This window comes from Astatotilapia calliptera, chromosome 1, assembly GCF_900246225.1.
Source record: "Astatotilapia calliptera chromosome 1, fAstCal1.2, whole genome shotgun sequence".
Taxonomy (NCBI): domain Eukaryota; kingdom Metazoa; phylum Chordata; class Actinopteri; order Cichliformes; family Cichlidae; genus Astatotilapia; species Astatotilapia calliptera.
In genome coordinates, this window is record NC_039302.1 from 28978193 (window position 1) to 29005330 (window position 27138).

At 36.8% G+C, this 27138-nt stretch overlaps 1 protein-coding gene across 3 annotated transcripts; it reads right to left on the reverse strand.

The window, feature by feature from the left end:
- Positions 1-27138, reverse strand: slc6a2 (solute carrier family 6 member 2). 3 transcript variants are annotated; one of them, XM_026173437.1, is made up of 15 exons: positions 26985-27138; positions 26092-26569; positions 24873-25004; positions 22266-22494; positions 15212-15350; positions 14900-15034; positions 14180-14283; positions 10972-11096; positions 10672-10784; positions 8309-8437; positions 7563-7662; positions 6586-6686; positions 3284-3448; positions 2120-2191; positions 1-1836 (listed from the first exon to the last, which is right to left on the reverse strand). In XM_026173437.1, exons 2-15 carry the CDS (start codon positions 26387-26389, stop codon positions 1813-1815), a joined length of 1866 nt encoding a protein of 621 aa, XP_026029222.1. In that variant the 5' UTR covers positions 26390-26569; positions 26985-27138; the 3' UTR covers positions 1-1812. The 3 variants fall into 3 exon arrangements, with proteins under 3 accessions (XP_026029222.1, XP_026029242.1, XP_026029232.1); XM_026173457.1 differs by lacking the exon at positions 26985-27138 and adding an exon at positions 26709-26976; XM_026173447.1 differs by lacking the exon at positions 26985-27138 and having other exon boundaries at positions 26092-26976.

Sequence of the window (27138 nt, forward strand, 5' to 3'; positions counted from 1 at the left end):
AACTGTATAGAAGAAATTCTTTATTATCATCGTGTTGATACTTCAGAATTCTTCATAGACATTTGTCACTCACGATCAATAGGACATTGGTGTTGTACATAGCATTACTCTAAACGTAGTCCAGTAAAGCCAGGGTGGGTTTTTTTTCACATTCATATGTGACAAAGTAGCCCAAGGTTACATGGAATATAATTTTTTTTCTTAGCTATACATCAAACACTATATTATGACTATGGACAGTTACGTTTAAAATACTTTACATTCACGGTTTGCTATAAACAAGTTGATAAATACAATATTAGCTATAACAAAAGAATATATTCATATATTTCTATATCTTCTTATATATTCCACATATATTTGTTTTTTTCTTTGTGGCTTTATTCCTTTTTCTGTTATGATTCAAGGTTAGACTCCTTTAACTTCATCCCAATAAAAAAAACAAACAAAAAAAACAAAAAAAAAACAGGAGAAGATAAAAAATATCACTAATACAAATTGTTGGCACTTCTATGATGATGAAAACAGGAACACTACAAGTCGTGTTTCAAATGAAAATATAAGTGTTATAATCAAATAACATAATCATTAATATACAGCACAAGAAAACGAGGCATTTGATTGTTGTATTCTGTGTAATGTGCGCTAACAGCATATAGCATGGTTTGCAACATAATCCCAATACACAACTCACACTCACACACACACACCCTCACACACACACACACACACACACACACACACACATGCTCTCACTGTCCTTTCTCTCATTGTCTCCTTGAAGGAAAAGCCACAGAGATTCTTTAGAAGCACTAAACAGACAAAAAAATGGAAGATAAAAGTCACACAACACAAATACAAAGCTGTTTGTAACAGTTACGCCATTTGTTTTGGTGAATTTTTTCCCCTGCACCTTAAGTGAGCAGCCAGAGACTAACCAGGTTATAAATTAGCCATTCTTTGAGGCTAAGATTTAATTATAAGTTTTCCTTATGCTTCTGAAAGCGTAAGAGCTGAACGAAGCCTGCCACTGTTCTTTGAAGCTTTGGAGTAATACATGCATTATTCCCTTTACTATAACACAGTGTGACACAAAAGGATTGTTTCTTCTTGGTTTTTCATTTGATAAAGAGCTTGACCTTGATGCACTGTTGACTCCCAGCTCTTTGAAATTTGTGTCAAAGGACTAGGAGATTGCCATCCACAAAGCGGTTGGATTGTAGTGGGTTCCTGAGTCGACACAGTGTATTTTATTTCTTTGTCTGTGAACTGTAAGAAACATAGAGTGTCTTGCTTGATAAGGCACTGACATTGATAAGTCACTGTGCACACAGAATGGTAAGAATAAAGACTTTCTTCCAATAACAACGCAATAATAAAGAATCTTTAAAACAAGTTTCAAAGTTATAACATTTTTAGTCCCCTGTTTAGTAGTATACAGGGAAATGGGATTGCTTCTGTTTTAAGTTTTATACCTTCCAAGAGATAATGAAAAGTGTACAAAATGAAAACTAAGGTGTATAAAAATCATGAGCAAATAACTGTAAATTTTTCCCACAGTGTGATCCTCCCTTGGTAGTGGAAGCTGTAGAATGATTTCCAAATGTTAGCAGGCAGGCTCTTGAATCAAAATGCTTGAAGCCACTGTTGACAACAAAGGCCTTGGGTGGTAAATGCAGAGAGAAGAGGGAGGCTGCTGAGAGAGGTTGGAGCCTACTGTTCTTCTTGTCTGTCTGACCACAGGTGGCACACAGGAACTTCAGACACCAGATGTGAGGATGGATGATAGCATTCTGGGTACTGTATTTGTGATCAGATGGCCAACCAGTGTCTGAGCTGTAACACAATAGATATACTCATCCATACTTCATTGCTTACTCACAAGGGTCTGTTTTATCAACATGCTAAAAGTACCTTATTATATTTTGATATTGTTCTCTGTTCAGTAAAATGACATTACATTACATTTGTAAGTCTACCATACATTTTGTTTGCCTCTCATGCACACTTTGAGACAATAGTCAATAGTCAATAGTTAGTAGACACACCTGTGTTCAAATCCAAATTAATTACAGCCATTTAGCCAGTTCATATTTAAACAAAAAAATGTGAGCCTTACTTTGAACTGCCGGACTTTTCCTTCAGCAACCATGTGATGTTCATGTTCTGGAGTGATGCAGTAAGCTATCCTCTGCAAAACAAGTAATTACGACAAATCAGTTCTAACAGAAGCATGTCCTCTATTAAGTACACACACACAGATAGATAGATAGATAGATAGATAGATAGATAGATAGATAGATAGATAGATAGATAGATAGATAGATAGATAGATAGATAGATAGATAGATAGATAGATAGATAGATAGATAGATAGATAGATTTTTTGAATGAGTTCTTCTAAAGAACATGCAAAATACTTTATCATGAGGAAACTTCAGCCAAAAAAATGAATAGGCATCATAATAGTTTTCAGCACATGCCCTGAGAAACCTGAGAATAATATTTATCACTGAGGATCAATGGGAAATGCCAGAAGGATGAAGGAATTGTTACAATGGAGTGGCGTTAACAATAGTTAACTGCTAAGTGTTCAATATAGGTCTCAAGAGTTTAACAAAAGCAAATTCACACAGCATTAGTGTACACCAATGGAAGTGACTGAATCTAGCTACTCTTATGTAAGATTAATTTTCACTGTGTTTGATGCTCTATTTTATGTGTATTGTATACGTATGAAGAGTGATACTTTTTTCACCAACTACTTATTTATACTTCTAGTTGCTCTTTGCACTAAAAAAGAAATAATAATTCTGAGCGATGATCCTTCAAATCAAAAACAGGTTAATCTAAGCAAAAAATGATGTTTGCTTTGGGTGCGAGATTGAAGTCCATGGTGAAATATTGGACTAGCAAATGATCAGAAAGAATGTTTTTTTTTCCAGTGACAGATGAGACCCATGAGAAAATATCCATCAAAGAATATAGATAAATTAGATTTTTGTTTTAAAATGTTTCTAACAAAGTGCTTCCTACAGTGAAAACGTCTTTTATATTTGCTTCTTTTCAATGATCAGCCTGCTGAAAACCTTAGTCAATATATATATATATGTCTTGATACACACTTAATCATCCAGGTAAGGAAATTCAAGAAAGTTGAACCTGTTTATCTGGAAATTGTGTTTTCAGTGGGAGAGACAAACTGAAGAAGTCACTTGGATGAGTCACGAAATTAATACAGTTACTTTTAAACGTTGTGTGCTGAACATATCCTGATACAAACCTCTCGGAAGGTTCCTGATAGACTGCAGAACTTATACATCGCATAAGAAGGAACCATCAGCATGGAGGACAATGCCACACCCCAGCCGATTTGGTTGGCCCATTCAGGGAAGACGTAGTTATCATAGCTCAGGTCTGATGATGTCAGACTGGCTATTACCACAAACTGTTGAAAATAGAACAGAAAAGAGAAGAAAAAGAGAATAATAGACACAATATAAAGGTAAGATCTATTTGGAGTGATAATGGTCTTAATGTCTGAAATAAAACATGCATAGAATTGTAAAACAGGCAACAAAGGCAAAAAAAAGGAAAAGAATAAAAGGCAGGAATGTAAACAGAAGAGTGAAATAAAAGCTCAGCCAGGTGAATGGGGAGTTGAAGGAGCTTAACATGTAACTGCTGACTAATGTTTTTACACAGGGTTACAGCTTGGCGGGAGAGTGTTTTGGAGAGGATGTGTAAGGTTCTTGTGCAGTTTGCAGTAGGGAGATTGCAAATACAACTAGAACTATTAATTGAGACTAATTAAAACTAACCTGAAACTGAGGAGGTTTTAGATAAGGAAGAATTAAAACGGATATAAAATGCATCTGGTCTTTAATTGCAGGTGTAACCATGAAGATTTTTGGTACATATTGCAGGTTGTTGCTCATTATAGAATTGTGCTCATGTTCATAAAAGCAAAAAGCTATACAAGGGGTCTATGATTTCGTTTGTGTTTTAATAATTTAGGTATGGTAAAATTAAAGGTTTCTAGACAATTTAGAGAACCAGTGAGAAGCATAATTAGATGATCAGAAACTGAGTACTACATTTAAATCACCAATAGGGATGGGAATTGAGAATTGATCTGATCAGTTCTTCAAAATTGTTAAATTGCTTGCCTGTTGATTCCCCTTTTCATTTCCACTTAGCACTTGCACTGCTACAATCAGCTGATTTCATTTCTTGTGGAGTGTAGAGTGTGGATATGACCATTACTTTTAAAAGGACGAGAGCACGATGGTAAAGTGAAAACCAGGACAGAAACAACTGCATTATGTTGTTAACCCTAGCTTTTTGCAACCATCTGCACAGACCCTGTGCTAATGCTAAGCTAGCCAAAAACCCAGACTGATGTTAAAGCTGAGTGCTCAAAGCTGGCAGCCCAGCAGCCAGACCCAAAATTTCAAAAGGTAGCAAACAGATGAGCAATCAGGCTGCAGCCTCCACTTATACCTGTCCATGTTTCTAAAGTAGAATCACTGCAGCGATCACTTTAAAGTCTCTTTGTGTCCATCTTTGCTTTGTGTTGTTGGGTTTGTGGTCATATCTCAATACTACGATAAAGATCATATACTGTATGTGTCATTAGGATAGAGATTTGTGTTGGTGTATGGGACTATAGCCCATAGATTTACATTGTTAAATTGTAATTTAAGACAATGTGTTTTGGGTCATTTTACAGAGAAATGCAAAAGTAATGTAACAAGTAATATAATGAATTACTTTCTCCTCAAATTAATTATGCAAAATACTCCATTACACATATTACACATATTACACAAATTTGTAATTTGTGTAATAAATAACTTTTTTTGAGTAACAACCCCAATACTGATTACAGTAAAAACAGTAAAGTTCTCCCACATGCACAAACATTTGCCCACACAATAGGCAATTAATTTGCATTAATGGAATGCCTTTGAAATGTTGCCTAGTGATGGTGGTGACACCAACAGAGCCAATAACAACCCAGTGAAAAACAAAAAGAAAATCAGTAAGGAATTAAAGCAATAAGACATTGATAATAGAATTGGAATCACTAACTCCTTATCAATTCTTATCCCTAACAAGCAACACACTTCTATGAAACCACACACCGCAAAATATGTGCAGAACATGATTGAAAAATGATATTTATGAAACTAATTTAATCTGTTTAACTGTTTATGCTTCAATAAACTGTTCTCCATCTCTCGTGTACTAATATATGAGAGGAAGGCATGTGATTGATCCCAAATTCTTTCAGCATTCATTGAGACAGTATTTTCCCAAGTCTTGTGAATGAATGAATGCATTCAGATTCTTTAATGAAGTTGGCTGTAAAAAAAACAGCAATGCTTCTAATGGCCACAAGAGTTTGTTGCCTTGTAAGACATTTTTGCCTGTAAATCTAAGTTATAGTCCAGAACAAATTATTACTTCACACAGAGAAACACATGGACACTTAAGTGTATTCACTGACTTAAAAAGTAAACACTGAATTCACTGCCATATCGCTGCCATATTACTTATCTCCTAGCTTACTAACAAATTAAACTTTTTAGTTTTCAGGAAGGATATGTATTCTGTTGGTGTACAAAAGCATGTAACCCGGGGAATTCCCTGTATACGAAAATGTATACATAAATAATGGTAACTTGTTATTATTCATTACAATATGTAATTTTACTAATTTCTGCAAACCACCACGCATATATATTAAAGGAAGCACATGGCTGTCTACACCCACTTTTGCATAACAGTGAATCGAGCAATGCGCTTCCTCTAATGCACGTGGAATAGCGCACTGCTAAATCCACCTGCCAGTGAGGAACTCGCCAGGAGGCACGCTAAGGTTCAAACAATTCTCCCTTATCCCACCCTCCTTCTGTGCTTATGTGCATATGTGCTCTCTCTGGTGTAGTAAATGTTTTTGTTTTTTTTAAGTTCTCTATTCTTTCTCTGTTTTTTATTATTTCTCATGTTACATCTTGCATGAGCTAACCAGTACTGTATCACTGAGAAGGAAACTTAATGCTGGAATGAAATGGACCTGCTGGATTATCGTAGGGTCTTTACCTAGCAATATAAAGCACCTTGAGGCAGCTATTGTTGTGCTTTGGTGCTATATGGCAGCCTCGCCTCTGTCAGTGCGCCCCAGGGCAGCTGTAGCTACAATGTAGCTTGCCATCACCAGTGTGTGAATGTGTGTGTGAATGGGTGGATGACTGGTTGTGTAAAGCGCTTTGGGGTCCTTAGGGACTAGTAAAAGCGCTATACAAATACAGGCCATCTAAATAAATAAAACTGAATTTAATTAAATTGAATTGAACTGGACCTCAATGCAGCTTTCAAACATTAAGAATGCAAGATATTCAAATTAATTAAATAAATAAATACATAAAGTAAATAATAATTCCAAGAAATCCAGTCACTGATTCTTGAAACATTTTAGTTTTATCTGGCCTTGCTGAGTATGTGTCTTGGTCTGAGCTCAGATACTATGCCTGTCCCAGAGTATCGGACTACAATCTTTCTTGTTGTTGCCGCTCTCACCAACAGAAAAGCAGGGCTGACATATTTCCAGCACAGCCTCCAGTAGAGTCCTGGCTTGAAGCCCATCATTCGCTCAATATCTTCACTGAAGCGATCCACACCTGGGGCGAGCATAAAAAGTTAAACAGCGAAGGTTACTAATCAGTGTAGGCTTCAGCCAGCTCTTTGTGCCAAGCATGTAGTCTCACTGGACACAAGGAGAAAATGCAACATGGTTTACACCCTCATAGTCCACTATTATTTTTCATGAGTGACCTGAGATAATCTAAACCTGACATAACCCATCAAGCATCTTATTCATATCATTATTTCAAAGAAATGACCATGTTGTTATCAACATTTCTTTCTGCCTCCTAGATATTTTAATCTATCTATATCTATCCAGTTTTGCTTGTCTACAGATGACTTAAAAGATTAGATAGGTGTGATGTGCCAAAAAGTATTCTGTCTTGGACTTGGTTTATTCACTTTTCTCTCTCTCTCTCTCTCTCTGCCTCTGTACAACTCTCTTAATGACACTTTTAAGTCAAGTATGTTATCTTGTTCATCCCTGTGCTGCAATAGTGCAAAATACAAACAAATGCAAACTGGATATGTGTTCCACTAAGGCAAAACTCATCACTAAACTTAATTTTCTGCTTGTTGGTCTTCCCTTGCTTAACCTATGACAGACTGTCTGCTTTTTTCCACCATTTAAATTTCTGTCTTATCTATCCATTTTCTTCTGCTAATCCAATTCAGGTTCACAGGACAGAGAACAACTAAGTTTTGCACTGATTTGCAGAGATCTTTCCCTCAAAGGAGACAAGTGGACCAATTCCATACCAGTAAAATCCTAACAGGATTTTAATGGGATAAATGTTCATCCTCTCACTTTAATTGGATACCTATCTGTATAATATAGATACATATACAGATATACAGATAAATAACTTAACAGAATATTAAATAATAAAGAACACCATGGGCATACCTACCATAAAACCACGACACTCCAATGGCCTCGATCAACACACCAAAGAGTATTGAAGTCCCTGCTGCATGCCTATCTAACAAGGTCAGGACATACATTCCACCCTACAAAGCAGGAAAGAACCATCATTTAGTGTGTGTGCCATATATAACTGTTTTACTTTGAAGATAATGCAGCTGGTGAAATCAACCAACAAGTCTCTCTCAACGTAAACGAACTAATAGACGTCATATACAAATTTTGTTCTAAAAGATTATTTAAAATTGAGTTTGTGGAGTTGGCATCTCAGGATGATATGCCATGCACATTTGACGTAAGTAAATCTTTGATTTGGTCTGTTTCCTTTCTCAAGGATACGCCAAAAGAAAGGCATCATTCACTTTACTAATAATTTTACTGATCTGATAAAGGGAATAAACCATGTGATTCACTAACACAATTTCATCCTGTCTCCAAAGTTTATATTTCCACAGTCAGCATGAATTTTACCTTGCTGGTGATACCATGTGAATGAAAACTGAATATTGGCTTTAAATAAATTATGATTTGTTATCAGAGCTGGTCTTTTTCTTTGAAAGAGTTTGTTTCGTGATGGCATCAAGTCATGAGACTTAGTCCCTTGCATTTTAAATGTCAGCTGTGTTTTACAAAGCAAAAGTATATTACAAAAGTAAAATATTTAAAACAATATTTACTAATTAGATATTCATGAATAAGTAAATAAGCAGATAAACATCCAGTCATACTGACGTTGGTAACGCAGAGCAGAGCAAACAGGAAGGTTCCAAAAGCTGTAGCGAAGGTGAAAAGCTTTCGGTTTCTTTTGAGAATCTTAAAGTCATCTGACAGGCCTGTGATGACTGCCTCCATGCCACCCATCTGGGAGGGGACACACAAAAAGACACAAGACACTCAGAACTGAATCTGAGCCATAAGTGAACTCCAATGGCAATCATACAACTGCAACTTTGCAATTTCAGTCAATACTGTTATGGCAGTGTTTTAGCTACAAGAGGTGGCTTCAGAGGAGAAAAACCTTAGTGAAATATCTACATATCACACAAAATGGCGATAGATATGGTATATTATAAAATAATTGGAAATCCTCAAATCTGTACAATATTTTATGAAATAATAATAATTGTGAAATAGTTATTACTCTGTCCTAAGATTAGAGTGGGATACAGGGATGCAGATCATCTTTAAATATGTTAATAATATCCAAAATACAAACTTTAGGTATTTGGCATGACTGACAGTCTAGATGACTTATGATATAAGAGCTTTTTCATGCAAAAATTCATTTGGTTATAGTGTAACAATATTTCTATTAATATTTATGTTTGTAGTTGTCAATTATCTGTTTATTTTATTCATTCACTTTATTATTATTATATTTCTGTTCTTTTACTGGCATGTTGTTCGCTAATCATTTGATGACACCTGAAGCCACACATACATTATGCTAGTTTCCTTTTGTTTAAATGTACCAACATTTTTCATGTTTTGTGCCAATAAAGAGTCTAATGAAATAAATACCGTTATACTGTTTAATATTTTTATTACACACCCCAATCTGTTCTATGCAATAAGTGATTGGATCGATAAGTTAATTTTTTATCTATCTATCTTATCTATCCTGTTGTTGTAGTTTAACTTGACAATGTTAACCTAACTGTCAAGTCGACAATACTGCCAAGCAACATACGACATGTCACACTGAAAGAGAATTGTGTACACATTAAGGTCAAACCATTGTGGACACTTTTGTGTAGACAGTGCTAAAGGAACTTGGCCATATGTGACCTCTGAGTATGGTGTGAGTGGAGCTCTATTGCTCCTCAATGTCTTTTTGCTGCATTTACAACTGTGCTTGGAGGTGTCTACTTTTGTTGCATCATTTGTGAACCACAGTAACACATTTTTCTCAGAGTGCACATTATTATTTACACTTTTTTCTCTCTTAATAAAATTATTTCTTGTTGTGCATACATAATAATGTATTTCAGCTGTAACATTCACCACACAACTGCTGCCTTATTTTTGTCTTTGGGCTTTTATATATTTTTACAACTTAACATATTTATTTTCCACTTGCATAATGTGTGAGCAGTGTTGGGAAGGTTACTTTTAAAATGTATTCCACTACAGATTACAGAATACATGCCCCAAAATGTATTTTGTAACGTATTCCGTTACGTTACTCAATGAGAGTAACGTATTCTGAATACCTTGGATTACTTAACAACTAGATTTTTAAATCTTAATATAAAATGAGTAACAGTAGGGTGGACATTAGGTAAGGCTGCACTTTTTGCAGCGATCTATAGAAAACTATTCCGCACGTATATAAAACAGGTCCGCGGCTCCGAACCGTAATAAAGGGACCTCTGGCTAATACATCGGGTTCGTGTCGGGCTCGTAGCCGAAAACTAGCTTTAGTTTGTTGTCTGGGTCAACTTTGCTAACGAGAGACAGAGAGAAGCGTTGAAAGGCTGCTCCAAAGGAACTTATTGTTTCGGAAGAAAACACGAACACAGTGTACAGTCCAGTCTTAATAGCTTACTTACAACTGGACTACACTGCCCATGAGGCTACATTCTTTAGAGCTATGATTGTAAACACTCTGCCTATTGCCTTCATATTAAATAATTTTTTGAACAATAATTTTTAATAATATTTCTTCACGTCATTATGCGGGCTGCAAGTAGAGGTGACATGGGCCGTGAGATTGAGACACAGGCAATAGAGCCTCTTAATGCGTGTTTTGTCTGGGCGTTGAAACCAAAAATAGAGAGGGCATAGTCTAACATATGAAACAGGAAAAGACCGCCATGTAATCCCTTTATTTCAGCAAAGTAACTATATTATGAATACCACCTTTTTAAATGGTAACTGTAACAGAATACAGTTACTCATATTTTGTATTTTAAATACGTAATGGCGGTACATGTATTCCGTTACTCCCCAACAGTGTGTGTGAGTAATTATATATTTATATATAAAATATAGAGATAATTGGAAAATAACTGTTTATAAATAAGCGGTCCACTTTCAGTTGTAAGGATATGAGTTTAGTTTAAGGAGCTGCTGTAATAGTCTGTAGTACTTACTGCACTGTCAATGCCTAAAGTCAGCAACATGATGAAGAACACAATGGCCCAAAATGTTGAGCCCGGAAGTGTTGAAATTGCTTCAGGGTAGATTATAAACACCAGACCTGCACCTGTATATACAATGAACAATTCAGCGTTCCTGTATGTATCTATGTGTATTCAGTATTAAGTACAGATGATCGAATACTGTATCAATCGTTCCAAAGTTAAAAATCACATATAAAATGCATTACAGCAACATAGGTTAGTGAGTGATGTCAGTCTTACGAATGCTTTTGCTGCTATGTGAAAACTTACCCTCTGTTGCCACATTTTCTACTTTCACCCCATGTTTTTTAGCCATATATCCGAGCACAGAGAAGATGGCAAACCCTGAGAAGAAACTGGTAACGCAGTTCACAGTGCTGGTCAAGAGAGCATCCCTAGATTAAGAAAGCACATGCAAAAATAAAAAGTTAAGAAGGAACAGTTTTCTTTTTTTCGGTATACCTTCTATTTTTAAAAGTGCCAACTATCCGACCTTTTCGATCTTTATAGTACACAATAGTTCCAATGAGCTAGTATCATTTGTTCACATTCTATGGCATCAAACATTGTTAAATCACTGCTAATATAAGTGCTTCTCTTTTATGGTAATCTGCATCACAGTTTGTACTGGGTCAAGAAGGCAAAAAAGCTAAAATGAAGCCGAATGTTACTTGTTATCTTTCAAATGTTTCATGGATTGATTTACATATAATACATAATGAGAAACTTTTGTCCCTTGCTTCTAGTAGGTGGTTGGAAAGGCGATTATGGTGCTTGGTCACTAACTTGCTGCTGTTAGACCAAAAGAACAAATCCAACTTGACCTTGACATCTTTATTGGTTTAGTGAGTGACTCATCTCAACAACAAAAAATTTTCTACCCCCTAACACCACCCCTTTCGACATTTATTTTTAGTTTATAGGCTGTGAAAAATTTATTTTTATTCAATTATTTGTATTCATTTCACTTCTGTAAATGTATTTAATGTCAGGATCCTGGTTCTCTCGACCCAGCGTTTTGAGTTGTTTGTGTCTTTGTGATTTTGCATTATGATTAATGTTTCAGGTTATTTTTGTTAATCTTAGTTTATTCCTTAGTGTCCAGTGTTCTAGTTTAGGTTGCAGGTTTTAGATATCACCCTGGGTGAACATTGGGCGATTGTGGCTCAAGAGTTGGCAGTTCGTCTTGTAGTCGGAAGGTTGCCGGTTCGAGCCCTGGCTCGGACAGTCTCGGTTGTTGTGTCCTTGGGCAAGACACTTCACCCGTTGCCTACTGGTGGTGGTCAGAGGGCCCGGTGGCGCCAGTATTCGGCAGCCTCGCCTCTGTCAGTGCGCCCCAGGGCAGCTGTGGCTACAATGTAGCTTGCCGTCACCAGTGTCTGAATGGGTGGGTGACTGATTGTGTAAAGCGCTTTGGGGTCCTTAGGGACTAGTAAAGCGCTATACATTTACCATACCTGAATCAAATGATTAGTTTATTACCAGGCCTCTGGAGAACTTCAAGACATGTTGAGGAGGTAATTTAGGCATTTAAATCAGCTGTGTTGGATCAAGGACACATCTAAAACTAGCAGGACACCGGCCCTCGAGGCCTGGAGTTCGACACCTGTGCTGTATTCTCTGTTTAGTTCCCTGTGTATTCAGTAGGTTCCCCTCGTGTACTTGCCCTCTGTGTATCTGTGTTTACATTGTGATGTTAGTTCTGGTGCCGTGTTCCCACTCCTTGTGTTCTGTTTCCTTATCCCGTCATGTGCTTCTTCATGTTCTCTTTCTTCCTCCAGGCTGTCTCTGTATGCTTCCTGTTTTAATTTGAAGGTCTGTGTCTCATGTTAGTGTATTCTGCTTTGCTTCTTTGTCTTGTCAGCACTGATTTCTCCAAGCTTTGTTCCCCTCCTGTCCCCCATTGCCTGATATCTCCTGTGACTATGTAAGCCCTGTGTTTTCTCGTGCTTGTTGCTGGTTTGTCTGTGTTGTCTCCCTGAGTCTCCCTGTGTTCCTCTGCATGTCATCCTCTGAGTTTTGGCTTCAGTTTCATTTGTTAGGTTTTTCCAGTTTAGGTTATTTCTTAGTTCCTGTCCTCAACACTTCCACTTTTGTCTGTAGTATCTCTACTTATAAAGAAAAGCTCACTCATCTCATCAAAGTCAGTGCCGCATTTGGGTCCTCTCTTATCACAATCCCGGGGAAATCATTTACATCTGTCTCGTTAAACAGGTCTCTGTATGTGATCCCCTACAATTTTCATTTAATAAGACGAATTAACATAGTTTATTAATAGTTTAATGATTACACAAACATGATTAGATTTTAACTGGAATCTGGTGTGTTTTGATATTAGACTTCCTGTTATTTTAAGCTGTTTTTCTTTGTCATAATAATTTCCTTTTCCATTTGTTAATTGAAAATTATTAGGCTAAGTTTTAATTAGTAGGACTTTTATTTCATTATTTAATTATCATTATTTTCACTATTTAGCTGGTGTTCTGTCTCTGTTGGTATTCAAACAAAACTATTTCCAACTTTGCTTGTTCTTCCAGGCTGCTGCCTTTCAAATAGTTCAAATCTGCTCATTTGCCACTAAGGGCATAATGCAAATTCCACCTGCCAGCAGTCCACTCACATTTCTAAATGGGACATGAGAGGAGGAAGGCAAAAGAGGCCTAGTTTGGGGTTTAGCAAACGTGAATAAATGAGAGAGGACAGGACAGCAGGTTCCATAATGCATATATCAGAGTGTAGTTAAGATTTAGCTTGGAGGCCTCTGTTATGACTATTATTTATTATCTACTTATTTGACAATATAAGCAGTTAATAATAATATTCACTTATTTAAGCTATTTTTAAGCAAGCGTTGTCTGCCTGTTGCACAAAGCAGACAACTTTCTCTCTTTCTCACTCTACACACACACACACACACACACACACACACACACACACACACACACACACACACACACACACACATTCTCTACCATCCTAGAGGGCGTCTCATATATATATGTACATATATATATATACATATATATATGTATATACATATATATATGTATATACATATATATATATATGTATATACATATATGTATATATGTATATACATATATATACATATATATACCATAGGTCAAACTCAAAGTGTTTTGCCAACAACATTTCCCTGTAAGAGGACAACTGCAACCTAATTATGTGGAAAAGATTAGTCAAGTCTCCAACCACATTTCCTACGTTTCCTGAGGAAAAGCAGCATTTAAACAGACCGGTGAACATACAGCCTTTGGCTATTATTTGGCAGCTCTTCCTGGCCTGTACTTTATCTGCTCTGCTAACACCTGTTCATTGGGGTAAGTTAGACAGATTAAGATCACCTCTGCAGCATAATCCAATTAAAAGCTGAAAAAACAGGGCAGCTTAAAAGCAGCAGGATAAATTTTGCAGTGGGCTTATTTCAGATTATCACAAATATAATGCAAACTTTTACCTGTAACAGTTGTTGTCAAATTTGTTGTAACTAGAAAATGCAATGAGCACACCAAATCCTGCACCCAGCGAGTAGAATATCTGTGTTGCAGCATCAGTCCACACCTATGCCAAAAGTAACAAGAAAATGTATCAATTCCTAAAGAGAGGGTTCCCACCTAAAATGCCACACAGCCATAGGCTGACGTGAATACACTAACTTTCATTATTTCCCTGAATATCATCTTTGAGAAAACAAATCATTGTCTACCTGCACCTTTTTTTAATCAGCCAGGAACACCAGGCTCTATTTTACAAAACATGTCAGGTATATTATTTATGGATGTTGTGCAAATGTTTTGCAAAACATGAATATCAACCCTTACACACATACATGAGCTCAGACAGTGGAAGACTGTGTCTCAAGATTGTGTGTATAGAGCACATTCATTCATATACTGTACATTCATTCAGTCTGGGAGGCACTAATGAAATTTAGCATTTAACCCTAAGCATGACATACTCCACCCACTACATAACAGTAACTCAGAAAGTGGGCTGTGTAAATCGACTTAGACACTGACATGACTGTTTTTTTGCAGCAGCAGGTTAAGTAATGCACCTGAGGGTTTCATGACCTAACTCCTAACAACAACTCAATAACAACTCAGCATCTGAAAAAAGCACAAAAGTGTAAATCTGCATAGCACTGAAACAGGGAATTTCATAGTCTGTCTCTGACCTCTAAAGTTTTTAGTCGCTTGAAGTCAATAGAGAGGTAAGCTTTGATGCCATCCATAGACCCATCTAAAGTTATGCCTCGGATCAGCAGCACAAAAAGGACCACATAGGGCATTGTAGCTGTAATGTACACCACCTGAGTAGGGAACAAACAGAAAACAAAAAGGAAATCATACTTTCCTTTTTTTTCAGTGAACCGTTTTTTCAGTGAAAACGTGCAATACAATGAACTGTGGATATGAACAATCATCCCACTTGGTATAAAACGATTGAGAAAAAACTAAGAAAACTGTTTGTTGATCCATGGCTGTACCTTGCCGGACGACTTGACACCTTTCCACAGGCTGAAGTACAGGATGAAGACTACCACGACCAGGCACAAAACCAACTGCCAGCGAGGCCAGCCCAGGTCCTCGATACCACTACTTTCATGAAGATTCAACACACCCCGTCTGCAAAAGATGATAAATAGCATTATATCATGACACCAAGAGGGTTTATCTTGCCCTTTTCATGCAGTGTATACTTCCATTCAAACAATTTTTAGTATTTCACAAGCTTTTTGAAGAATTACACAGCATTGTTGGTAAATAACAAAGCCATAAATCATATATCTATTAAAAATTATACAAAAAACAAGTGCTATATATCAATTTAAACTGTCGTGTAACACTGCTTTTAGCATAGGTTGTCACAGATAAAGCATCTTAAATTCATTTATGTATTTATTTTACACTGAAGCTATATCTTACCAGACATGCTTTTTGATGAATAAGCTCATTCATTTTCTACAACAGTTCGGGTAGTCTTAAAAATAGTAAGTTAACAAGTGTCCTGGGTAAAAACAACTTGTGGGACAAATGTGTCCCAACATTTCCAACTAGTAGCTGATGGTTTCCTTAGTTTGTCACTTAACATTGTTGGCTTGTAAATGTAAGGGGGCTTGATCTGTGTCCCAGCATTTTGAGTTTATTTTGTATTTTTGATTCAGATTCATTTGTGTCAGCTGCGTTTTCCCAGGTGTTTCCACTTCCCTCATTACCCTTCTGTGTATTTAAGTCCTCTGTCTCCCTCTGTTCAGCGTTGTTTCGTCTGTTCGCCTTAGATCATGTCACATCAGGTCCCAGGATTATTTTATGCTTCTGTTCAGTTTAATGTTAATGTTTTCTTGTCATGGTTTTCATTGTTAAACCTAGTTTATCCCAGTTTAGGTTTTAGTTTAATTTTTTCTAAGCTCTCTTTGCCTTGTTTTTTGTTTTGATATCAGCATTAAAAAACAGCTTGCTTTTTGTTATACTTAGTTTTTCTCTCCAGTGTCTGCTTTTGGGTCCACACCTCAAACACTTCGGCCTGCCCGGCTCTGACAGTAAATTTAAGGGATGAAAGTTGTTTGAAATTGGATGAAAACGCATCTAGCTTCCAGGCTTTCGAAGTGAATTAACTGCTTTCCTTTGTCACCCAACTGCACACAAATGCTTTGAAACTGTCAATAAAGACCTATGGCATTGTTCTACTTTTATAAGGCTATTCCTCAAGCAAAATGCTACTGTAAGATTAAAGGTTGTGGTTCAAAGATTCAAGTGCAGTGTTATGACATAATGAAACAAAGACAGACAAATGGTATCTCTTCCTTCCCTATCTACAGTAAATATTGTTTTCATCTGCTAGGCCATTCTTTGAATGTTTGCTCTAGAGTAATGGGAAGGAAGTTCACAGCATCCAATGCTTAGAAAAACCTGTACACATATTGTATGGTGAAAAGTTCATCTTTCAGGTTACTTAATATGTCATCCTAAAATATTAGTATGTCTTCCAGCACATCAAAAAATCACTTTTCTTTCATAACACATTTAGAAGCAATACAAAATTGGCAAATTTAAGTTATAGAGGAATTAAATGAGATAACAATGTCTTCATGAGTGCATTTTCTTCTGAATCTTTACAGTGACTTTTCTTGATGATCAAATTAATTTTGGGCAAAGATTATAAGACTACACACTGGTCATAGATGGATAAACTCATGAGATCTTTCTTTTATTGTTAACCAAATAGAAATTTTTACTTTTAAAAGTTTCAAAGTGCCACATAATGTTGGATTGATTATGAATGTCTTCTAAGGAGCTTGAAAAGAAAGTGAGTGAATTTTTTTTAAAGATCTTTAGGTAAAGAAGTCCAGTCGCTTTCTTCCAAGCTCCTTAGACTACCATGACCTGAATGAATGAGAACCAACACAGACATAATGAATATCTGTTTTTATACAGTTACTCATTACTATTACTAAGAAATATCTACAGTTTGGCTGAAGAGTATAGAAAATAGTATGATTTTCTCTTTAGATTAAGATAACAGATAAATGAAATGCTGGTTTTGCTGTTTTTAGGTGTGGTTGCAACATCTGGAATTTATTTAAAATAATAGTAATAATAATAATAATAATTATAAAATAATAATAATAAAATGGGCAGCACGGTGGCACGGTGGTTAGCACTGTTGCCGCACAGCAAGAAGGTCCTGAGTTCAATTCCACCATCAGGCCGGGGTCTTTCTGTGTGGAGTTTGCATGTTCTCCCCGTGTTTGCGTGGGTTCTCTCCGGGTACTCTGGCTTCCTCCCACCGTCCAAAGACATGCAACTTGTGGGGATAGGTTAATTGGATAATCCAAATTGCCACTAGGTGTGAATGTGCGAGTGAATGTGAGTGCGAATGGTTGTCTGTCCCTGTGTGTTAGCCCTGCGACAGACTGGCGACCTGTCCAGGGTGTACCCTGCCTCTCGCCCTATGACAGCTGGGATAGGCTCCAGCGCCCCCCGCGACCCTGAAAAGGATAAGCGGAAGAGAATGGATGGATGGATGGATAATAATAAAATGTTTAGATCTACTCAAAAGCACTGTGAAAGGAGGCAGTTGTTGGAATGCATGAAAAATGCTTTCCAAAGCATCAATTTAGGATTCTGCATCCATGGACCCCAAGAGATCAGCCTGTCCCAATGAGCGCTTGTGATGGGCAACAACCCAAAAACAAGCCAGGTCATGATATTATAAATTGTTAGATGTTGCTCCAGAGCTGATAAGTACTGGGAGTTGGTTTGATTTTAATTGGATATCATTATCGTGCAGTTAAACATTTAAAAGCACTTTTGTTCCTTTCACATTTGCCCTAAGACTTTCCTCAAGAAAGATAAAATTCAATTGGCATGCAATGTTATGGGCTGATAAGCAGTGGAACTGGATTTGGATCTGATATTCAGGTTGCTTACACAACAGCCCGACACAAGTATCCTCAAGGACATGCAAACTGAAGACTGTTCAGAGACAGACATTTGCTGATCTTTTTCAGATAATGTATTCAAAGCTATATGGTCTTTGGGGAAGAAGATGCTCGTGTGAAGACATCAGTTTATTTGAGGAGAGGAGCTGAGAGTCTCTGCTCTGGCCTGTAGGCCTCATCTTAGTGTTATGCTGTAATGCCCCAGAGCCTCCTTGCTCATCTGATAGCATTGCTAAAGCACTGCCAGTACATGCGCACTATAACATAAATCCAGGCCCCTTTGGCCGAGTTACTCTAAACACATTTAGTCTAATCGTCACTCACTAAGCCAGTTGTTCTGCTATCCCAACACTCACTGTTACCATTACTCATCTCTGTATATTTGAAGCTAGCACACTACTTTACATTCAGCCTGGTTTTCAAGTTGCTTAAAAAATTTGAAAAAGCACATGTAAAACTCAGGACCAAAGTCCTGAGTGTCAAGTTACACCTCTATGTAATTTTAATCTGCTTTATTTAATAAATTACATGTGATTGGAACAATTATTTCAACAAATGTTAAATTCATGTGTGCGCCAGAAGCAAAGGCAGTTTCTTCAAGTGTCTGTGAAATTAGATATTTTAGTTCAAATGAGAGCTATTTATCAAGTCTAGTTATCCTTGACATAACATCAGATGTGATTGCTTTCAGGCTAGATCCGTAGAGAATAGATATTGTGTACGATAATGAAAGGAGTTAGTGTTGCTGACTTAAAAAAATATTTCTAGTTGTAACTTTGGTTGATAAGCTCATCATTTATGTTAATAATATACTCTGACAGGAGGAAAACATGGAACATGTTTTTTTACAGAATCTGTCTTTAATCAGATCTAATGAATCATGTCTGATTCCACTTGTCATCAGGGAGACTTAAGGATGGAGCCTAGTGTGTGCCCAAAGCTTTAGTACCTGGGAACAACAAATATAAGACAAAAAAACAAAAGTGAATTAAGAAGAAAACTGGATTGTGTGAAGTAGTGTAGACACACAACATACAATGTATCATTGGATGCTGGCTCTTATTTTAAATCAACTGAAAGAATCCACTAATTTTTCAGCTCTGTTTCATTTTATTACTTTGGTTCACTTTTCACAGTTAGTATTATATAGCTAGCAAAAAAGTATAGAATCACATCTAATGTGTCAGATATTTGTTTCAGGAGTTGGTAGAGACCGGAAATTGTTGTTATAAGAGGAATCATACTGTAATATTACTGAAAGCGTAAAAAACCAAATTACAGCACAGACCAGATGGAAAAGAGTTTTATATTTCTTACAAGTTTGTTTTTTGTAAACAAAGCCTAGTCATTATGTTATTTTATTAAGAAATTACAGAAATACAATTTAGAATTGTGTAAGGTTTCCCAAAGCAGTTTAGCCATTTCAAAAGTACTTTGAAGCAAACTATTAGACTAAATATTAAGTGAAAGCCGGTGGTTTTTTGACATGTATGGCTTTAAGCAATGAGACAGCAAAGATACTATGTTTTATGGTAATTGAAATGATTCAGTGATCTGGGTATTTAACGTTTGGAAGGTTTCTTTGATCTGATACTGTAAAAGTTATCATATTAATCACAGAGGAGTGCCCAGCAAATCTCTTTTCCCCAGGTCAGATTTTTTGGCAGAGATCATGTTTTTGGCTGTCCTTACGTGACTCCTGCAGCTGACGTCTTCCAAGCTAAACCCTTTTACATGATTTAAAATTTACTTTGATATCACCTATATAAGGCCAGGTCAGCCATAGTGTATGTTTGCTGTATATGTAATGTAAAAGCTCTTCCTCTCAACTGACTTGATATAAAAGAAGTGGAAAAAGATTTTTTTTTAAAAAAGGACATCATCAGGGACATCATTCAAAATAATACAAATCTATGAGAAAACTGCAATCCATGCAACAGAATTGGTTGTCTCACCTCTATCTATAAAGAGCCAATCAAAAGCCAAAAGAGGAAATTCTTGTTGATCGACTGATGCAATAGAGGTTCACCACATTTTCACTTATGTAGTTACAGAAACCTAGCTCTATTTTTTAACATACTAAGAATGTACGCAAGTATACTTTCTTTTCTCCTTTTTTTGCTTTAGTAACATAACATGAATCACATGGTCTTGGTTCAATGATCTCATAAGCCAGATAGTTTGTGTCCACAATCTGATTTGAGCCATTGGCAAGATAGCTGTCAAATGGAAAGACTTGGTTCTAGAAGAATTCAGTGGAATAAACTTCCATTGAATAAAATTCCATTGAATTTTATTCAAAATTAACAATAGTTAGAAATCATTATTTTATGCTATAATAAAATCCCATCAGATGTTTGCAGGAAAGGTAACAGTGAGGTGAAAAACCTCAAATGAGTTATTATTAAACACTTTTTAGGTCTTTGTCAGATATTTTAGTGTTACTCTGAGGGTACAAAGGCTGTATCAATAATCAGGCTTTTTTTAATTTTGGTTGAAAACAACCAATAAACAAGCTGGTATAGGATCATTAGACCCTACACCAAAGAATAATCAACTGACAGCTACTTCCTAAAATATTTGTCATATCAGTTTAATTGGTTGACAATATGTGTACACGCTTGCTGTCTTCTGCCTATAATGTACTGCACTGAAATGCTGTATTTGGCACTTAGGTTGGTAAACCATGTAAAGTACAACCCGTTTTTTGAAGGCATTATATTTTACAGTTTGTTTTACTGTTGAACTTTGATACACACTAACTTCGTGTTACAAACTAAGCTCAAAAGGTGAAGCAAGAGAACTGTTGACTCAGTTGGCCTTCCTCATGCTGTGCTTTGGCATTGCTCCTGTGTTCAAAGCTAGCTGTAAGCAGGAGGATTTATTGTCCCCTGCAGTGCGAGATCTGTCTTAAAGTACCCCATTGTTGTCTGTGAATGAAGCTCAATAATACATGAGGAATATATATTCTGAGATGTGGTTTTATGGATCCTGTCTATGCTTTAAGTAATATTGCATCACTTCTTTGAGGATCTGACGTAATCCAAAAGGTTAGAGCCTGCATGTGAATACTGACCTCTTTGTGTTAAATAAAAAGTATTTGGTACCTAAAACAAATCAAGTTTAAGGGTTCCTGAAGTTTGAAAGATAACTATATATACTGATTAAATAAACATACATGCTCAGCCGAATGGGAGTGAAAAATCTTGAAAAGCTCATTGGCTGTGGTGCACTGTCAATGTATTCTGTGCGTCATGCTTAGCATGTGTCCCTTGTATTGTCCAAATCATTTCACAGACTTCCTCTGGACTGCACAGTCAGTCTTCACAGAAGCTGGGGAAGAACTGGCTGTCTTTGAAGTATAAACAGATGGAGTGTTTTCATTCACTTCAAAGAGTGCATTTCAACTTTTTATGTTTAAGCCTTTTACAGTGAAAACATTTATAGCTGGACAATTTTGAAGTCTTCTACTTCTGTTTCCATAACTGGTAGTTTCCCTCTAGAAGTATTACTTGGGTTATTTTAGCCAGGTGTATATGTTATTCTAATGTTATTGTGAGAACAACTTCAAAACTAGAATGTTTCACTTCAGTATGTCATAGTTAAAATGTAAATTATTATACTGTATTCAGTTTACTGACTCAGGCTAATTGCATCTAATAAAGCAACAATACAAAAAAAACAAATACTTGAGTTTTGAATGAACAAAACATTTAAACACTGTCTTATGAAGACAGCAAGTTCCTGTTTAAGCAGGTCAAAGCACTGTCATCAATTTAAAAAAAAAACCCATTTATATACAATACTGTGATGAAGATCACTACATTTTTTACGTTTACTATTTACTGATTTACTATTTCATTTACACTATATACTCAATATACATTTAGCCTTCAGATTTTCATAAGAGTTTTACTAAAAAACAGATGTAGACATGCTTCTGGTTTTTAATCTAATGATTTTGTCACTCATCAAAAAAGCTAGATGCTAGGATGTTCCTTTGCTTTGAATTTAAAAAATCTGCCAGTTTTCATTTTTGTTAAAATCCAGTACTCTAAATAGTTTATTGTCTGACAAATTAATTTCAGAAATCACTTACTCATAGTATTCTGCTGCCGGTGTATTCTTGTTCTTGGCGTATGATGTGCTATTATCAGGAAGAGATCCATTGAATTCAGTGCAGTTCACACTATTCCAGCTGTTCCCACATTTGAGCCATGGCAGCTCAGTAGTCATGGAGGAGAACAGGTAGTGGAGTGACCAAGCAATGATGACATTGTAGTAGAAGCCAACATACAGGGCTATGAGAATCACAGTGTAGCCCACACCTAAGGAACATTGGGTTATTAATGAGAAAGAAATTACGGCTTATTCTCACAATATGGAATTCATGCAGTTGTCAAGTTCTTTTTAAAAAACACTCCAATGTGGTTTTTTTCAAGATAATTTGTAAAAATAAGTGTATAAAGCTGGAGGTATAATAAATAAACTATGGAAAATGAGGTGGAGTTCACCCATTACTCAAGAGAAAGCGATATAATCAACAAACAATGGGTAACACAGGCAAATAAGCACTAGAGGTTGCAGACATGGGAACAAGTTTTTGTTTTATCGTTTCGCCATTACCATGACCTGCACCTATATTTTTTCATTGGGACTGTAGTAAATGGTAAATACACATATCTGAAAATTTACCAGTATTTTGAAAACAGAAATACTGTCCACACACACACACACACACACACACACACACACACACACACACACACACACACACACAAATATATCCACTATATTTTCATGGATTCTGGGTGGGTTATTTTGCCTACTCTGGAATGTAATGTCCTTGCATGAAGCAGAGAAGCCCATAAACCCATCACCCACTCATTCTACGCAGGAAAAAAAACAAATCCGCCTTAGCACAAAAGCCAACAAAAGCAGTGACTGGTGCTGTTTTAACAGTGGAGACAGAGGGACTTCTCTGGCGTTTTTTTAAGATACACGTTGTAATACCTCCTTTATTGTTAAACTTTTCAAGTTTTTATACTAACTTTTTTTGTACATTTTGTCAAATGAAGTTTAAACAGTTATTGGTTGCATAAGTCGTGATTAAAAAAAGATTAGGTTTCTTCTCAGTTGATTAGTTTTATTCTCCTACATATTTCATTGTCTAAGTCAGGGGTCCCCAATCTCAGTCCACGAGGGCCGGTGTCCCTGCAGGTTTTAGATCTCACCCTGGGTCAACACACCTGAATCACATGATTAGCTCATTACCAGGCCTCTGGAGAACTTCAAGACATGTTGAGGAGGTAATTTATCCATTTAAATCAGCTGTGATGGATCAAGGACACATCTAAAAGCTGCAGGGACACCGGCCCTTGTGGACTGGGATTGGGGACCCCTGGTCTAAGTCATCAGGTGCACACTAGTCTACTAATATTTAAAGTCTGCCAGGAGCACAAGTGTAAGTCATGTGTATGAGTATTGTAAAACAAAGTTCTAAAGCTTCTGACACTAGAGTTACAACAATATATGAACATGGAGTAGCTTGTATAAACATTATATGAAAGCAACAACCTACCTCACTGAACAGTAAGATACATAATAACATGTGGCAGAGTAGCAACATGTTGCTACCCTGAGTTGTTGCTATGAAGATGCAGAAGATAATTTATTGATGCAGGTAGTAGTGATGGACTTAGCCTAACAGTGGTTCTTTCACTGTTAGATTGCAAAAGAGAGCATACAAACTTTAGTACAAGGCCTATAATCTATGAAAATGTGTGGCCAAACAGTGTCCACTAGCTATTCAGACTATAGCATTCTATTGCACGCTGTAGATCTGTTTTGTTTTTAGGTAGTAACTATCCACATGTTTTCTGCACTCCTGCTGATTTTTTTTAACTGTGTTGTAATACCATTGCAGAATTTTGCTTTGCAAAGAGCTGTTGAAATCAGCATCTGAAGATTTTGGCACATATTGGCAGTCAGTTATCCTCATAAAGATAACAGTAGGGAATCAGTGCCAGCGAAAATATGGAGGGCAAGACTTTGGGAAAAAAAATACAAGGAGAGAAAAACAATTCACTCTTATTCTGACAAAATATCTAAATATTCTGAGCGTCTACAGTTGGTTTACATAATATGAAAAGCACTTGTCATTTTGGTGGTAATAAATTAAAGGTTTTAAGCTAGCTGCAAACTCCAGTGAGGTCACTGTCCTTTTCTGTAAATCTAAAGTAGACTGGGTTTTATTGGAGTTGTTTCAGTGTTCTTCTGTCGAATATGAGTGATTAAATTGTAATCATCTATTTTCCTTAGCGTACTGTTAACATTGGCCTAGTGTGGTTTTGTTTCACTCGTGGAAAGTTGACATTTTAGATTAGATTAGATTAGATTAGATTAGATAGATTTGCAGAAGGCTGCAAGGTTGGAAGTACAATAGGTGAGGGATTAAAGAAAATACAGAGAGATGAAAGAGCCAATGTGACAGACACTAGTTTAAAGTGACACTATGCACCTCTGAGGGCGAAAGGACAAGAACAGATGGACAAAATTAAAGGGCAAGACACTGAACAGAAGCAAAAACAACATGACCAAAGCAGGTACACAGATTAGGAGATCAGTGAAGGGTGAAGTATATAGACATACATGGCTGTGCAGGTAAATGTAGAGTGTCTCTGTGTTTGGGTGTGTCACAGTTCACCTTTAAAGACGGGGCATATTTTCCAAACCGTAGCTGCTCCTTCTCTGTTATATTGGCCTAAGGCAAGCTCCATGTAGAACAATGGCATCCCGGCAATGAACAGGAAAAGAATATAGGGAATCAAAAAGGCACCTGGAAGGAGAGAAATAATATCAATTAAATATTAAAAAAAAAAACTAACAAGGGTGCCTGATAGTGAAATAAGTGCCAAACAAAACACAATATTCAAAAAGAAAAGGAGAAAGGAAGTGGTAGGGGCCACAAACCATAACATACTTGTAAAAGCAGCACACTATAACATAGAAGTGGGATGGCTCATGGCTATTTTCATGCTGTGCCTCAGTAGCACACCCACCAAAATGGAAACAACCTCTCACAATTGAATTGTTCTTGACATTGTCCATCACAACTGACACATTATTCACAGTAATGAATACATTTTGCTGAGGGCCTATATGATTGACAGGTTGGCGGTAGAGGTGACCACTGTGAACACAGACCACAACATGTTTTTGTGAATGCATATGCAGACAAACATATAGGGCGCACCTTCTAGTGAGCACTCTGTTGTCATTAGTGTTGAAAGTAAAACACCACTTTGTTTTAAATTCCTTTGTTTATTTAACCACACACTGTACTTTTTTTCTCTCACTGCTGTATAGCATCAATGCAGTGTTTGGTAGTTTTGTAAACAATCCATAGTCCATTAAAGTCCAGTTTACATACATTGGCTAAAGCTATTAAGTACATTTGAAAAAATATATATTTTAAGTTGATTATCTTGTCCCCAGAATTTATGAGGAGCCACAAGCCACTTTAATTTTTCGTCACTTTCCATTATTTATCTGACAGTTTCAAATCATTAATTTCATGTCTTGTCATCAGCTCATTTAGTTAATTAAAGGATATTTACTTTATTTGCTTAGGAAATAAACATAAATTTATTTTTATAAATAATAAAATAAAATAAAATAAAAACATATTTACACACACTTTACACACACGTCTCATCATCATCCTCATCCTCATCAATAAAGGAACACCAGTACAGAAGAAAATTTTACTAAGGGCACCTAGGGTAATTTGTAGTTCATTTTCGCTGTCCGCTATCTTTGCCGTTACATTACGACTATTTAGTGACAGAATCAGTCTGGTAATTAAAAAAATAAATAAGCATCTTTATATACACTCGTATTAGAAACAGAGGCCACATACTCACCCCCTCCATTTTTGTAGCACAAGTAAGGAAATCTCCAGACATTAGCCAGGTCCACCGCGAAGCCAATAACCGACAGGAGAAAGTCTATTTTCTTGCCCCAAGTTTCTCGGTTGTCCTCGGAGGAGGATCCGGGTGGACCTACGCGACAACCATTGGTGGGAATGATCGAGGAATTTGTGTACTGGACGCCGTTCTGATCCTTCACTAGAATCAGTTCTACCTCTTTTTTCTCCACATTGCACTGTTTCATTGGGGCAACCGATGAGAGCTTGTGCTCTGGCATAACCTGGATATTCATCTTCTCTGCAGTGAGTACGAAGCACACGCTGGCGCGGCGCTCTCACGGCCCCCTGCGGGTTCTGGTGGAGTTAACGGTCTGGGTCGGTGCGCTTGAATAAGGACCGCTATCCCGCCGGCAAAAAGCGGATACGCAAGTGTTCTCCGCCGACACTACAGGCGATACTCCCGTGTACATGGGCTGAAAAGAAGGGAAAAGAAAAAAAAGAGTTTAGAGAGATTTGGTGTTTGTGCGTAAAGTTTCAGTTACGCACAGCGGGAAACTTCTTAGAACTGCGAAGATGGAAAAAGCGACGTTATTCGTCCTGTAGGAAACAGACCTACTGAATCCGAGTTACTATTATTAGTAAACCATTAAGGAAAATGCCTGTGGAATCTGATGTAGTGAGGAATACGAGGCGACAAGTGAAGCATACTTCAGAGTAAAATCCTCTCTACGTCACAGCGCGCACTGAGCGCATTGTGCGCTGAACAATCTACTTAACAATTACCTAAAACATTAATCATAAGGATAATTTAAAAAAAAGATAAATGGTTGAATGCCATTGTTGCTAACGCAATTTAAAGTCCTGCAAATAAAAGGCTTCCCCCCATACTTGGTAAAGTTAAGGACACGACTCTATGACCCGATACTGTTGTTGTCCAGATGCTTCTGAGGGAAGACTGCCCATTCTGAAGGAACTTTAAGGCTCGCCTTCTCCAGCAGAGACGATATAAAATGCGAGCTTTTAAATCGCTTTCCCCTCTCCC